The sequence below is a fragment of the Chelonia mydas genome, chromosome 5 (genome assembly GCF_015237465.2).
Source record: "Chelonia mydas isolate rCheMyd1 chromosome 5, rCheMyd1.pri.v2, whole genome shotgun sequence".
Classification (NCBI taxonomy): Eukaryota; Metazoa; Chordata; order Testudines; family Cheloniidae; genus Chelonia; species Chelonia mydas.
The window spans coordinates 105,397,538-105,413,421 of NC_051245.2; the positions used below are offsets into that span (position 1 = coordinate 105,397,538).

At 43.5% G+C, this 15,884-nt stretch overlaps 1 protein-coding gene across 33 annotated transcripts in view; it reads right to left on the reverse strand.

The window, feature by feature from the left end:
* Positions 1–1,022: 1,022 nt before the first annotated feature.
* The window catches only part of MPDZ (multiple PDZ domain crumbs cell polarity complex component), a 134,261-nt gene continuing 119,399 nt past the window's right edge, over positions 1,023–15,884 (reverse strand). For all 33 annotated transcript variants that reach the window (XM_043546594.1, XM_043546591.1, XM_043546583.1 and 30 more), the window contains 8 exons: positions 15,522–15,608; positions 12,188–12,284; positions 11,407–11,450; positions 8,967–9,089; positions 6,176–6,280; positions 5,719–5,831; positions 4,226–4,349; positions 1,023–3,312 (listed from right to left, as the gene is read on the reverse strand). In XM_043546594.1, the coding sequence (XP_043402529.1) occupies positions 3,166–3,312; positions 4,226–4,349; positions 5,719–5,831; positions 6,176–6,280; positions 8,967–9,089; positions 11,407–11,450; positions 12,188–12,284; positions 15,522–15,608 (840 nt within the window). In that variant the 3' untranslated portion in view covers positions 1,023–3,165. The remainder of the gene's footprint in view (positions 3,313–4,225; positions 4,350–5,718; positions 5,832–6,175; positions 6,281–8,966; positions 9,090–11,406; positions 11,451–12,187; positions 12,285–15,521; positions 15,609–15,884) is intronic.

Here is a 15,884-nt window from a genome sequence, read left to right on the forward strand (position 1 = left end):
ATCAGTGGTTGGTGTATACACTGCAGCATAAGTGATTCCATAGTTGTCCACCATGTGGTATCTTGTGCGTTTCTCTGAGGAAGCAGTATAGCCACGGTCAAAGACAGTCTAGCTGGGTCACTGCTCCAGCAATTCCTGTGTCCCTAATCTAATTTTATTTTGATGATTTTTCCATTTGACAACTTGGAGAAAAAGAACTTGCCAATTTCACATTTACTTCTAGTCCAATGGTTCTCAAACGTCTTTTTTTGCGAACCACTTGAAAATTGCTGAGGGTCTTGGCAGACTACTTAATGATCTTTCCAAATGTTGTCTGTACCGTCAGCTAACTATTGTGAAGCGCTTTGGATAAAAGCACTATATAAAAAAACCCCTAATAATAAACAACTTTTTTGTTCTACAAATAAAAGCACACAACTCATATTTTAATAATAATTAGTCTTACCTTTCTAATGTGATTGATGTGCCCTCCCTGGCCACTGCAGCCCTGCATGTCCCAAATCCCGCCCCCCCACTCCCTCTTCTCACCCCACTACCCCCTCCCAATTACTGCCTATTCCCCCCAAGGCCACTACCTACCTCACTGTGCATCCTTTCCAGGGTCCAGGCACCTAATTAGTGGAGCCATGCCTGTGCAGCTCCACTAATTAGGTGGGTGGCCCTTCATTCTCTCATGTGCGGTCGCCCAGGCGCGCATTTTAGAGGGAACTATCCGCGGACCACCTGAATGGAGCTTGCAGACCATGGGTGGTCCACGGACCACAGTTTGAGAACCTGTGTTCTAGTCAGTTTTGATGTCTGGGTCTCCAGAATTAGCTGGAAGACAGTACTGCAGTGTTTGGAATGCAGCTATGCAACATTTAAATATAGTTTTTAGTGGAAAAGTTAAAAGAATTCTTGATGCATTTATAGCATTAATCCCAGTTTTGTTAAATCTGATGATGTTATTTTACAAAACCTAAATTGTGGGCCTAATACCAACCCTTTAATAATGGGAAAAAACAACTCCATCACAAAGCAACCACAAATACACCTGTAACTTTATTAATTCACCACTTACAGCTTCATATTTATTTTCTTGAATCCTGCATTTAGACACAAAGGCAATAATAAAATATCTGTACACTACTTCTGTTACAAATATAGATAATATCTGAAGAGACTTTACATACTCTAACTTAGGCATTTCACACACTACACTGGAATGAGTACAGGCTAATAATGCATCACCAGTTGCCTCAAGTACTGGCACCATCTGTTTTTCTTAGCCTATTGTATTGTAACATCTCAAATAATTATTGAAAAAGAGGGATTTTTTTAGTTAATCCACTTATATTTAGCTATCAATTCACAAGTAGTAGCTCTCAAACACTCCTAACCCTGCTGTTTTTCACTCAGTAAAATTGCATATTTCTCTAACACAGTTTGAATGTGCTCCCGCTTTAGAACTCAATAATTAAATATTATAAACAACTGACATGGTGCTCCAGCTGCTATAGGTGTTTGCTGGTCAATATGCAATCTTGCAGCTACATGAATGTACACTGTGGGCAGCACCCTAGACTAAAGGAACACCAGTGCTCACATGACCTTTGACATTTCTTCCTCTCTAAAGGTTTTAAAGACATATTGTATTTAGTGACAAGGTTCAATCACAGATGGGGCTTGACCAAGCAGATACATATGAGGCAAAAGTGGGGAAACTGACCGTTAGGGAATCCACAAGTAAGGTCCAGGGACAACACTTTATAGTGAGAAGCCAGGAGCATTGTTCCTAGATCTTTACAGGGCTCCATCTTACATATCAGTGTCTGGCTTTTAAGTGTTCAATAATTTAGAACTCCTTCCAGCAGCTGGAATGACTAAGGGACTTCTTTCTCTGCCCATCCTTTCCCCTCCTGCATGCTTTCTGACTAGGGTGAAGATGAAGAGGAACCTCTATCATTTGCCCTACTTTTGGACTCCTCTCTACTGGGGGGGTCTTTATTACTCTACCCCTCCTCTATCCCTTCTTTTGGGTCCTCCTCCACGCTGAATGTCTTCAGTATCTGCTTAGAGCAGTGGTGAGCCACATGTGGCCCATCAGGGTAATCTGATTGTGGGCCACGAGACATTTTACTGGCATTGACCATCCGCAGGCATGGCTCCCCGCAACTCCCAGTAGCAGTCACAGTTTGCCTTTCCCGCCCACTGGGAGCTGCGGGGCCCCATGCCTGGGGATGGTCAACGTCAGCAAAATGTCTCACGGCCTGCAATCAGATTACTGTGATGGGCTGCATGTGGCCTGTGGGCCGCAGGTTGTCCACCACTGGCTTAGAGCAATAGCAGCAGCATGAAATTGACTCCACACCTGTTTCCACTGGGCTCTGACTAGTGACACGGTAGCTAGACAGAGTGGTTAATTTGTGCTGTTGCTTCAAGAAGCTCTGAGCAGCAGTGACACTGGAGCTGCCATTCTGCAAACTTAGGAAGAGGACAGTGTTCATTTTACTGTTCACATCGGGAACATTATCTTCACACCCACCAAGCTTAGGAACTTCACTACTTTAAAAGAGAAGCCTAAATCCTTGTGATATTGCAGGTGCAGTAGGGCTCCCTCATTCACCAGGGAAAGTTTCCTGCAAGTGGATTTTTCAACCCCCGAGCACCAAAAAAAACCAACCCTACCTCTCCATTATTTTGCTTCTGGAGCATGGAATTAGCAGCACTGACTTTCTAACTAATTTTTCCATCTATCTTCTTTTGTTCAACTGTTGTTCCTCCTGTGACTTTATTTCTGCTTTTTAAATATTCTTAGTTATCTCCTTCCCCCTTGACTGTTTAGTGCACACATTCTCCCTCCCACACCTATCTCAAATATTCAAAGCCTCTTTGCAAAACATTCCAGTTTTGCAATGCGGTTACTAATGTAAACTTTCATGTTCTGGTGGATCACTGTATTCATTAATAAAAAACCTTAAGTCTTTGCCAGAGACTACATAAGCCCATCCCAGTGATTCGACAGTAGGACAAATACTTCTATTGTGTTCAAAAATACAATTGTTATTTTTTTCTTCAGTGATGTAACAGTCTGGTCAAGCTGGAATAGTAAGATGGCTACATAAACTTTGCTATGTGGAATGTAGATAATGGGATCTTGTTGATCCTATTCTTTGGACAGCCAATTCATGAGAGAACAGTCAGAGTGACAGTCCCTTTTGTCCTTTTTAGAAGAGCAACTGCTTCTTCATGGGTCACCCCTTCTAAGCTCTGCCCATTGACAGCAATGATTTGATCCCCTCTTTTCAGCCGTCCGTCCTCTGCTGCTGCACCCTGAAATTAAACAGCATGTAATTGCAGACATGCATTTCTGAAACTCCTGGTTTTATAGCTGTTCACAGAGAAATCTAAAGAGGGTCTTAGTAAGATGGGTTCAATATACAGCACACATTAAACTTTTCTGCTTGAGAAAAGCTACGCTGATCAGTTTTCACTATTACAAACCCAGGCTCATTTTGTCCTTAGTAGGTGCTGGTTCTACCTGCCTATAGGTTTTTGCATAAAGTTTCCACTGTGCAAACTAACCAGGTGGATTCATGAAAGTCCTCATCACCTTATTAGTGGAATGAAATTTACAGCATGGGAACGATGTACTACATACATTCTATAAGTCAGATCTATGGAATTTTTAAACTCCTTCAGCTATCTTGGTTTGGCTGCAAAGTTCTCAACAATTCAAATTAGAAATCGAATCCAGATCTGAACCTAAACGTCAAGGTCTGGAGGTCTTCCAACTTGGTTATCTGACTCAGGCCTGCTATACACCAAGTTCAGATGAGGATGTGAACTTCTCCAAAGTTAAGATTTGGATCCAGTGTTTCTGGCCTATATTTGATTCCAATATTCATAGCAAATAATTCAAACTAACCCCAAGCACTGCTTGAAGAGAATGCAAACTAAACGGGGGAAGGGGAGGGTGCAATTGTCCAAAGTGGACAACTAAATTACAACCTCAAATCCAAGTGTTTGATGGGAGCAAATGGGAATTCTGAAAATTGGGCCCAGTTTACTTAAAGCCTCAAACTGCAGACACAATTTAAAATGGTATCTGCATTCCTGCTTGGAGAAGACAAACAATAAAATAAACTGTCCAGAACCCACTGGCTTTTCCCCAGGCCATATTAATAAACCAGCTGCTGAGCATGAGCACTGAATTGTTTGAGCAGTTTTACACCTGTGCACTTACCTTTGCAAATACTGTCTTAACGTAGATGGGTAAATCTCCATGAGGACTGCCATATCCTCCCACAATACTAAAGCCTAGACCATCCTGTCCTCGATCTAGAGTAATGGTCTTATACTGAGGGGGCCTACAACAGAGAAAAGAAGTTATCCTGTTTCTTTTGTGAATGTCTAGTCCAGTATGTGGATTGTTCAGCAAAGAGGCTCTTAAACTTTCCTTTGCTGAGAACTCTACATAGGATTTTAAGTATATTGCAGTGAATAGTTCAGTTCATGTCAACCACTGTAATCCTGCTTAATGCCATAGGCTGGTTACTTATTTACAGTTTCCTTTCATAACTTCTCCATGGTATTTAACCTTCTGTCTGCAGAAGTTTATTCATTCTGTCATTTAATACACTGCATAATTGTATGATGCTTATTACCTATGGATAAGTAAGTATCCTGGAGCTCAGAGACAAACAAAATAAACCCCACAAAAACTACAATATTTTAAAAAACGCTCCCTCCCCCAAAACTCATATATAAGAGAAAATCAAAAATAGCTCCAACCAATTCCTAAGTCTGGTTTAGTCATTCCTGTTCTCTTCTGTTGCTTGGCCTTTTATTTTTATAAATTTGCAATGTTTTGACAGACTAAAAGAACTATAGAACTTACAATTTGAATCACATGTTTTTCACCACTCCTCCAGTAGATAATATACACTGTATACCTAGAAGTTTGTGGGCTGATTTTCAGTGATGGTCTATTTTGAAATAATTTAATTTTTCAACCACAAAGAACTGTGCCCATATTTTCATACTCAGGATGGGAATATTAGCAGATAGGCATCCAACTACTTGTTTGCGCACACACATCAAGTATTTAAATATCAACTAATGTTTGTGTCTGCAATAAACTGCAGGTACAATTTTGTATAAAATTAAAACACCAACACTCTGCCCCAAGAACAAAAAAAACCCCAACCACCGCGGAGGTTGTGTTGGCCCAGGAAATCAGGTGACCTATCAAAATCTATGAAGCCCCCAAAACACTCTCTCGGGCAGTAAATGGACAGCTGTGCCGTCCAACATACCCGACAAGTCAACAAACTCAGGCTCTGATGGACTGGCAGGGAGAGTGAGTTCTAGAGTTAACAGCCATGTACTTAAAATGCCCTGACATTTAAGCCAGGGGGCAATTAGCTTAAGTACTTCAGCTAATCTCAAGTACAACACAAGGAATGAAGCAGTCTCTGCGGTGCTGCAATCAAATTGTATCATAGCTCTCTGGGTCAAAACCAGCATAGTGAATTGTACTCTGAAATGAACCAGAATGTCCTATGTGGCCTAAGGAGCACAGTTATATGCTTCCTGTGACAGTCATGACTAGGCTGGCAGGACACCTCACTCTGAACATGCTGCAAATTCTAGGCAGTTTTCAAGTGCAGTCCCAGCTAGTGGGCCTTACAGTAACCCAATTAGAAAGGATCCATCAAGGATAATATATGCACTTACCCTAAATCATCCTGAAAGATGCTGCTTGAGGTTAGTGCTGCAAATGAAAGGCTGGAAGCTGGTGGATCCTGTTGCTGACCAGTTACGACACTTACATCCCCTCCGGCCACCACCTGAGAGGGCACATTGTAGATAGCAGTGAAATGAGGAAGGTGACGCTCGGACAACCGAGCCCACCATGATTAACACCACAGTATTTACAAAGGTGAAATGACCAAAACAGGTTTTTGCAACAAATGAGACTTTTCTGCCTTTCAGCTAAAATAAGACTAAGTGGTAACTTTGGAGCAAAATATGGAGAGGATGTGAAAACTGCATAACATAACCCTCCAACCTCCTATATTCTATGGCTACATTTTCCTCAGAACTGGGCAGTTGTGTGTTACTTTTGGTTTTTCAGCCTCAGAATCAAAACTGCAAAGTGCATTCTAAACATCAGTGCAGAGAAACTCCTTACCTGCAGTTCAACAGTGCCTGAAGCATTTTTCAGTAGGCTGACAGCTTGGGAGTGTGTCATGCCCTCAGTGGATGTTCCACAAATATTAACAATCCTATCCCCAACCTACAGAAGAGAAAATTAAAGAGCTAGCCATTAATAAGAAGTATGTCACCAAGATCTACATGCCATTTTTACAACACAAAATAAGAGGATATCCTTTCCGTGAAGAATACTTGAACTGAGTAACTGGATCTTGCTAGCAGGATTTGCAAAAAATATATCGTATCAAGGAAATATTTACCACCTGTCTACAGCATATTCTTGATCTTAGATACAACAAAGTCTTTGGCCCAGATCTTCAGCTGGTTTAAATCAATGCAGCTTTAGTGAATTCAATAAAGCTTCAGCAATTTACGCCACCTGAGAATCTGGCCCTTTGTTTCCAGTGCAAGTCATAATTCTCTAGTGATAACTGGTGAAACAGCCCTGATTCTGTAGTAGTTATTGAGGTTTATATCCTCAAAGACCTGAATCTACTTGTGGATAATATAATCACATACACTACAGAGATGTCAGTATTATAGTTTGCATAGCTGTCATTAGACATTAGAAGTCAACACATACATACCTCTGATATTTCAATCAGTAGATGACAGTCATACATTTACACATTCTGGGAAAACAGACCAATGTAGCATATTATCATCAGGTCCCCCAGGTTCAAATGCAGCTTGGAATAATCCAGTGCAACTCTCGGGAATACATGGGCCACATTCAGTGATGATGCAAACTGGTCTTAAACCAGACATAAATGGCTGCAAGTGGTAATACACTAATTCATACCAATTTTGCACTCAGCGGGTGTATAAAACAAGAATAGCCTACACACAGAGATGTGTAAGTTGAATGTGCTGCAGGAAAAGCAACTAACAGAAGGATGTAAAATAAATCGCATAATTGCAGGCATTGGGGAGGCTGCTGACTGCTGTGCCAATAATCAGGACAGATGTGGGATCTATTTATCTACACATAAGAGCTACCATATGGGATAGCTCAGGATACTGGGCAAGATTAACCATATCTCTGACAGTGGCCCATACCAGAGCTTTAGGGGGAGTGTATAGAACAATGCAATTATAGAGTGATCCACCTGTTCCCCTCCCCCCCCCCCGGCTTCTGGTAGTCAGAGGTTTAAGGTCAACCCAAAAATGGGGTTGCATTTTTGACCACCTTGGCTAATAGCCATTGATGGTCGCACCCTCCATGAATTTATCCAGCTCTTTTTGAACCCAGTTATACATTTGGCGATCACAACACCTCATGGCAATGACTTCCACCGTTGTGTGTGGTATGAAAAAGTATTTCCTCTTGTTTGTATTTAACCAACTGCCTATTAATTTCATTGAGTGATACCTGGTTTTTGTATTGTGTGAAAGGATAAATAACACTTCTCTATTAACTTTCTCCACCAAGCTCTTCACTTTGGTATCTGAAAGCCATGTTGGCTCCATGTTCCAAGGTTGCTTTAAGGTTTTCTTCCCAATTGCTAATGTTTGTGAAAAAAACTACTGTACTCTAAACCCATCTAAAACTACTGTACTCTTGATTTGAATGGGAGAAATTCCTGGCATGGACTGAAGTGCTAGTGAATACACCATGTGGCTCTACTCCAGAAGTGGGCAAACTATGTCCCGCGGGATACATCTGGCCCACGGGACTATCCTGCCCAGCCCTTGAGCTCCCAGCCGGGGAGGCTAGCCCCCGGCCCCTCCCGCGCAGCCTCAGCTCACCACGCCGCCAGTGCTCTGACCTGCTGATCCTGCCGGGCTTTCCAATAAACCAGTCCTGCTGCTCTGAGCAGCATGGTAAGGGGGCAGGGAGCGGAGGGGTTGGATAAAGGGCAGGAGGTCCCGGGGGGCAGGGAGCGGTGAGGGGCAGGGGATACCGGGGGGGCAGTCAGGAGACAGAGGGGCGATTAGATGGGGCAGAGGTTCTGGGGGACGGGGGGGGGGGGTCAGGGGACGGGGAACAGGGCAGTTGGATAGGTGTGGGAGACCTGCGGGGCCTGTCAGGGGGCGGGGGTGTGGAGAGAGGTCAGAGCAGTCAGGGGACAGGGAATGGGAGGGGGGGGGTTGGATAGGGGGTGGGATCCAGGAGTGGTTAGGGGCACGGGGTCCCAGGAGGGGGCGGTCAGGGAACAAGGAGCAGGGGGGGTTGGATGGGTCGGGGGTTGTGAGGGGGGCAGTTAGGGGGCGGGAAGTAGGAGAGGGTGGATAGGGGTGGGGACAGGGAATGGGGGGGGTTGGATAGGGGGTGGGATTCCAGGGGCGGTTAGGGGCAGGGGGTCCCAGGAGGGGGCGGTCAGGGAACAAGGAGCAGGGGGGGTTGGATGGGTCGGGGGTTGTGAGGGGGGCAGTTAGGGGGCGGGAAGTAGGAGAGGGTGGATAGGGGCGGGGACAGGGAATGGGGGGGGTTGGATAGGGGGTGGGATTCCAGGGGCGGTTAGGGGCAGGGGGTCCCAGGAGGGGGCGGTCAGGGAACAAGGAGCAGGGGGGGTTGGATGGGTTGGGGGTTGTGAGGGGAGCAGTCAGGGGGCGGGAAGTAGGAGGGGGTGGATAGGGGCGGGGGCTGTTTGGGGAGGCACAGCTTTCCCTACCCGGTCCTCCATACAATTTTGCAACCCCGATGTGGCCCTTGGGCCAAAAAGTTTGCCCACCCCTGCTCTACTCTGTGACCAAGGCAGAGTAATTTATTCAGCATCATCATATTAAGCTTTTTTACCAACCTCCTTTCTTAGCAATTAACTTACTCTGAGTTTCTGAGTTTGAGCTGCAACTCCATTTGGGTGCATCATGGCAATAAATATGGGAACATCTCCCAGGGGACTTCCTACTCCTCCAGCAATGCTCACTCCTAGGGAATCTGCAGGACCCTGTTACAGTAAGGAAAACAGATTAAGACACTGCTTGAGAGAAAATACACAATTACCTTTAGGCCCAGATTTTCAAGACTGACTAGTGATTTTGGGTACCCAACTTAAAGCCTCTTAAAGGGGCCTGATTTTCAGACAGCACTGAACACCCATCCTCAAAGTCAGGCCTCTTTACAGTGTCTTAAGACAGGCACCCTAAAACTAATGAATGGAAAAAATAACTATTCACTTATGAAGAATTCAGTCCTAATTCCTCCAGGTCAATGTACAGGGAGGGGATATGGCACTCCTACTCCTCTTCACTTTCATTCCACTATTGCAAATTCCTCAAAGCTTGTCAGTTTGTCTTCATGAAGGGTCTTTCACATAGTGTGTCACAAGAAACTTTACCAAGAGAAGTAGGAGAAAGCACCCGGTTTTTTTAAATAGTTTCTCAGGGAGAAAAAAAGGAAAAATAAAGTTGAAACGTAAAACGTGTACAGATGCTAGTAAGCAAGCAACAGAGTACAGGGACGGGAGAATGGAAAATAGTAATGGGAGAAGGAACAATGAATTATTTTGGTTCACTACCACTGAGAATTTTTTACTCTAACCAAGAAGATGCGAATCTCTGTTCCTTCTACCTTCACTGTTGCCCTGTAGATTGCCTGGCAGGCATTTTGAGCTCACACCTCTGTGACATCTAACTGGCTATTCTGTCTTGATTTTTTACGATACAGAACCCTTATCGCTGAAGTTGCAGAATGAAGCCTCTGATAACCACTGGGCAGAATAAGGCTCCCTCGCACCAATGACTGGGAAGCGTAGCCAATAATGAGGTTTAGTAAAGGTGATACTCTGGGGTAGGGCGGGAGTGTTGGCTTGTAGACTCACCCAAAGCTTTTATAACAATGACACAAGCACTGAGGAAGCCATGTAACAATTTAACTCCGCTTGCACAATGTTCATCTCTCAGGGGAAATAAAAGAGATGAGAAAAAGAGCAAACTTGTCCACAGTGAAAGAATCAAGAATCTCAACCTAAAGCTGTTTAGCTTAAGTTCTGCTAAAAAAAAAAATTCAGACATGATTCAATCCAGCTGCCATTTGTGTGGTGCAAATTACATGTATATGTATCACATTTGCATGAAATTGGTTTCACTTTGCAGCCTGATTCCCACCCCCCCACACACACCCCTTCTTACATTGTTTTTACACCTATGCAATTCCCTGACTTCAGGGGAGTTGCTCCTGATTTTATAACCAGGCCTATCAATCATGCACACCAGTGACAGACTATACATGAGCAAAATCTATTTGAGCTCAATTTATATGAACAAACTAGGTTTTGAGCATGCAGATTCTGTCACTGCACTCAAATAGCGGCCATGCTTTGAAATTGCCCCCTTATAGGCCTGTGCTTTAAGAAGAGGATCTACCGATTTTGTATCTGTAAGTAATAGGGCTAGCTGTGGTGATGTACACTACTTCCGTAACACTGCAAATATGGAAAGAGGAAGCATACTCCTCCTAGTGTATTGCTGCTGTATGACACACACAGCAGTAACAGCTTTAGAAAGTTCAAAATAACATTTCAGCACAGTGTAAAAAGCTATTTATAGAAGGGACAGAGAGAATAAAGTAGCTAAAATAAATCCATGCAATGAAAAGCCCTGAATGTCAAGCCAACTGAAACAATAAATAATACTAGGAAAATAAAAGAGCCTGATTTTGCTGATATTTGCATATAAATCAGGAAGTCAATGGAACTGCACAGGTGTAAAACTGGTGTGAGAAACTGATTTCAGAATCTGTATACTGATGATTTTATTAAATATACAGTACAGTTAAAAATAGCTATAGTATAAGTACATCCTAACTGAAAATGATTCAATAAGAAAAATATGATAAAAAGTGGGACTGTAAATCCTAAACTCTGTTTACTCTGGATTTAACTCAATGTGACAAAAATAAAAATATGGCTCAAACTCATGCTAATTCTTTGTCCCTTAAATTTTCAAAGTAGGTTACAGGAATCTAGATGCTTGACTCAGACTGATATTATAGGGACCTATGTGTTACATCCCCAAAGCAGCTGGAAAACCTAGGGGCTGGATGTAAACCTGCCAATAGTGTGTTTGTTCTATAAAATGAATTAACTAACAAAACTAGACATATGTTCATGAAAACCTAAAATATCTTTCACAAGTCTCAGGACATGGCACTGCCCCTCTCCAATAGGTAAAAATCTAGGGGCAGAGCCTCGGTGGGTGTAAACACACTAATTTATAGAGGCTGAGGGGTTCCAGTTCCCTGTACATTTTTACAGTATGACTTACCTTTTTTATTTCAACCGTTCTTAATCCTTGTATTTCAGATGATACTGTGAAACGATAAAAATAAATATATAAAAGGTTGGGTAAGATTTTAAAGTAAGCTCTCCATTATAGCCATAAAAACAGTTATAATGATTTTAGCTTTTGCTCTATTATAGTAACATGCCTGGACATCTGCTCTCATTACATTAATAAGATTGAACTACTTTTGAGATGGGAGGGACTAGGTGTATTTTACACAAAAATAAAAAAGATACCCAGTCATTCATTTTCTGAATAATATATATATTCTGGAATAAAGACGGTCAGGTTTATTCAATCTGAGCAATTAACAAAACAGACTTAGGGCAATAATGACTTCCTTGTAATTTAAACATGAGAAAACTGTTACTCATCTTTCCTGATTTAACTACACAAAATCTGCTACTGTCCACAGATTCACATGTGGGATGCATGAGATAGTTTAATGGAAGATATACTTACTTTTGATGGGAGTCTCTGATTTAACAACTTGCATTCTTATAATACAACATAAGGTATGACAAGCTGCCACAGTTATGCTTATAAAGGGCTATAAAATGATACCTATGTGGGTTTTTTTTTTACAATAATTGCCCTATCAGCATTTTGGACTTGAATTACAAGGAACTGTTTTTATGCCTACAGTTCAAAAGAGTATCTAGCACTTCAGACAAACAAAAGATACCTCAGCTACTGATTCACAGACAGGATAAAGGGGAGAAGTTTTAGATATAGAATATGAAAGGCACCAAATGAATCTTACGCGCATTCTTCTTAAGACCACTTTCAAAGCCCTCAGATGGGTTGGAACCAGAAGGTGGGAAACTGAATGATGACAGGCTGCCACTTCCTTCACTCACCTAAAATATAACATCACATTGGGATTATACCATAGTCTTCAAACTTCTAGCTTGCTGGAAAGTAAAATTATGAGCTCCAGTGCTATTTTACTACCTTCCTCTTGTGCCTAGTAAGAAATGATGTACTGTGAGACTAACAATAACTCCTCTATATCCTCAGAGCATTCTGGAGGGCTCTCTTAGTTGAAGGTTTGTGGTTGCATAGCTAAAACCTTCCACAGCCTTTAGAAAGATTGCTTCTAGGAGCCCAAATTCTGCCCTCAGATTAACTCATGGAACTTCCTATGACTTTGCTGGAGTTTTATGGGTGTAACTGATGACAATGTTCTGACAAAAGTTAAAAAATGAAGGACAGAGTATAGAACATTGACAAAGAAGATAGAGGCACCCTAACAAATGATTCTATTGTTTCTCTCTTTCTCCTGGAAATCAATCCACACCATCCATTTGCCTCCACTGTCTGTAACCACATCATCAGCCATGACTATAAAAATACTTTCTCCTCCCCATATCTCCTTTGTCTTAAAATCTGCTCTGTAATTCTTGTGATTTTAATTTCTCCATTCAGTTTATATTTCAACTGAAAATATGCATTTTGCCCTAGTATGTACTCACTTGTTAATTCAGAAGCTATATAAATAAAGTTTTGAGGCCAGACTGTCCTCTCAGCTGTGTGTGCACATCTCTCATTAGAACTCTGACATCAGTTGCGTGTGTATACATATCTGAGGGGACAAGGTGACTGATCATAGAATATCAGGGTTGGAAGGGACCTCAAGAGGTCATCTAGTCCAAACCCCTGCTCAAAGCAGGACCAATCCCCAATTTTTGCCCCAGATTCCTAAATGGCCCCCTCAAGGATTGAACTCACAACCCTGGGTTTAGCAGGCCAATGCTCAAACCACTGAGCTATCCCTCCCCTTGATGTTGTGTTACTTTGTGTCATTATTAGACTAAAAGGCTTTATAGATATTTCAAGTAAAAATTACTCATTATACACTTCTACTGGCTTAACGGCCTGGGTTACAGCTTGATTCTGCATTTTCACCTTAGCCAAATTCTGAAGGTCCATATATATTTAAGGAGGACCAAATGCTGCAGTCCTTACTCAATCCTAACTCCTAGTGAAAAATGCATCCCGGTCAAATCCTGCAATCTTCACCTCAATCCTAACTAATCTGACCTGAGTTTTTTAGGCTCAGGTCCTTGATGGTCTTTGCTGATGAACATTTTAGGCAGAGAAATCTTCATAAAAATTCTGAGTCTTTGAAAAATAAAGTTTATAATGAAAACACTGAGGCACATCACCATAGCAGTACAATCTGAACTGCTTAATATCAAGAGCACATTCAGGCTATGCCCCCCGCGCGCCCCCTCCCTGCCACGGTATTGGTATAAATAGCAGTGTAGATGACAAAGCACTGCTTAGACATGCCAGAACCTTAGGGTATATACCAGAGGTGGGCAAACTGCGGCCCTCCTGCCCGGCCCCTGAGCTCCTCCCGCACTGTTCCCCCTCCCCCCGCAGCCTCAGCTCACTGCGCTGCCGGTGCAATGCTCTGGGCGGCGAGCTCCTGGGCAGCACAGCTGCAGAGCCCGGCCTGACCCGGTGCTGCGCAGGGTGTGGCTGACTCCAGCCAGGTGGCATGGCTGTAGCGCCGCCAGCCACCGGTGCTCCAGGCAGCACTGTAAGGGGACAGGGAGCGAGGGGCAGAGGGGGTTGGATAGAGGGAAGGGGCGGTGGTCAGGGGATGGAGGTGTGGATAGGGGTCAGGGCGGTCAGAGGGGTTGAATGGGGGCAGAGTTCCCAGGGGGGCAGACAGGAAGGAGGGGAGTTGGATGGGGCGGTGGGGGGCAGTCAGGGACAGGGGTTCCGGGGGCGGTTAGGGAGAAGGGGTGGTTGGATGGGGCAGGCTACCAGGAGGGCAGTCAGGAATGAGAGGAGGGGTTGGATGGGGCGGCGGGGGGCTGTCAGGGGCAGGGGTTCTGGGGAAGGTCGGGGACAGGGAACAGGGGGGTTTGGATGGAGCAGGAGTCCGGGGGGGCCATCAGGGGGCCAGAAGCGGGGGGGGGATGCATTGAGGGTGGGGACCAGGCCACACCCCCCTCCCCTAACCGGCCCTCCATACAATTTCCAAAACCCGATGCAGCCCTCAGGCCAAAAAGTTTGCCTGTCCCTGGTATATACCCTACATGGCTCTCTACATGCCCAAGCAGTGCCTCCCACGTCTACACTACTATTTTTAGCAATGTAATGTCCCGTTACCTCAGCCCTTCCCCGCAACGGGGAAAGGCTTCAACAGCAGGGAAAGACTCTGGTAGGGCAGCAGGGAAAGTCTCTGGCAGCTCCTCATTGCTGGAGTTTTTCCCCACTGCAGGGAGGTGCTGGAGCCTTTCCCTGCCCAAGGGAAATACTCTGGCATCAGGGAAAGGCTCTGGTGGGGGAGGCAGAGGGGAAAGGCACCGGGACCTGCCGTAGCCAGAACCTTTCCTCCCTGCCAGAGCCTTTCACTCCCCTGTATAGCAACGCACTGCAGTGTGGATGCAGCCTGTTTTTCACTGCAGTGTTTAGCTGCATGTACCCTGCATGTCATCCACAGTGCAGAAAAGGCATCAGATATGGAAACTGATGAAGATCAAACACTTTTTAATTATGTTAGAATTAATCAGTAGAGCTGATTGGAAAAGCTTGACAAAGACCAAAATTTCTATTTTCTGACTGGGTCTATTAACCATTTAAAACCCTGTTGTTTTCTCAGTCTTTTCAATGGTTTGCACACTTCTGTAGGAATATCAGAGCAGTGTGGTAGAGAGCTGAATAAAATACCTAATGGACAGTAATCTAGAACAGAAGGGGCATTCTTAAGTTAAGGGCCTGACCCAGCCAGAATATGAGCACCCTCCAATTCTCACTGATTTCAGTGGGAGTTAGAGTTCTCTGCACCTCCTAGGAGAGGGCCCTAAAATCATGATCAGGCAATGCAGCAAAGGGGTAAACTTCATCCATGGGATAATATTTGGCTGTATCATGCTTTCAACACATAATATGATAAAGTTAACATACGACATGGCTATGAAAAAGCTGTGAAGTACATAAAAGCTGCTTTTTTTAAATCTCATCCTCGGCACACCTATATGGAAAATCTTTGTCACTTTAAAAATCAATAAAAGCAAATAAAGGGAATTATTTAATCAGAGTTGATTTTTTCCAAACTAAACAGCTTCACAGTTACAAACCTGGCTGCTTTGGGATGTTCTCCTCTCAGAATGGAATGGACCTGCTTTTATTCTTCCAACTTCTAGTCTTACAATACCTAATGAACACTGAAGAACAGGAAATTTATAATGCAGTTCCCAACCGTGAAAGGACCGATTAATGTACTAATATTAAAAGGCATATATTAGTTACTGATGATGGAAATAATAAGACTTAATGGAAGGTGTAAAACACAGGCCCCAATCCTGCAATGCGGACTGCACAGGTAAAGCTCATTGCAGGATCAGAGCCAGAACTGGACAGTATTTTTCCAATTATATACTGTGAAATAAAATACATGGCAGAATATTTGGATTAAAAATGAACATTACAGTTCAGATGCC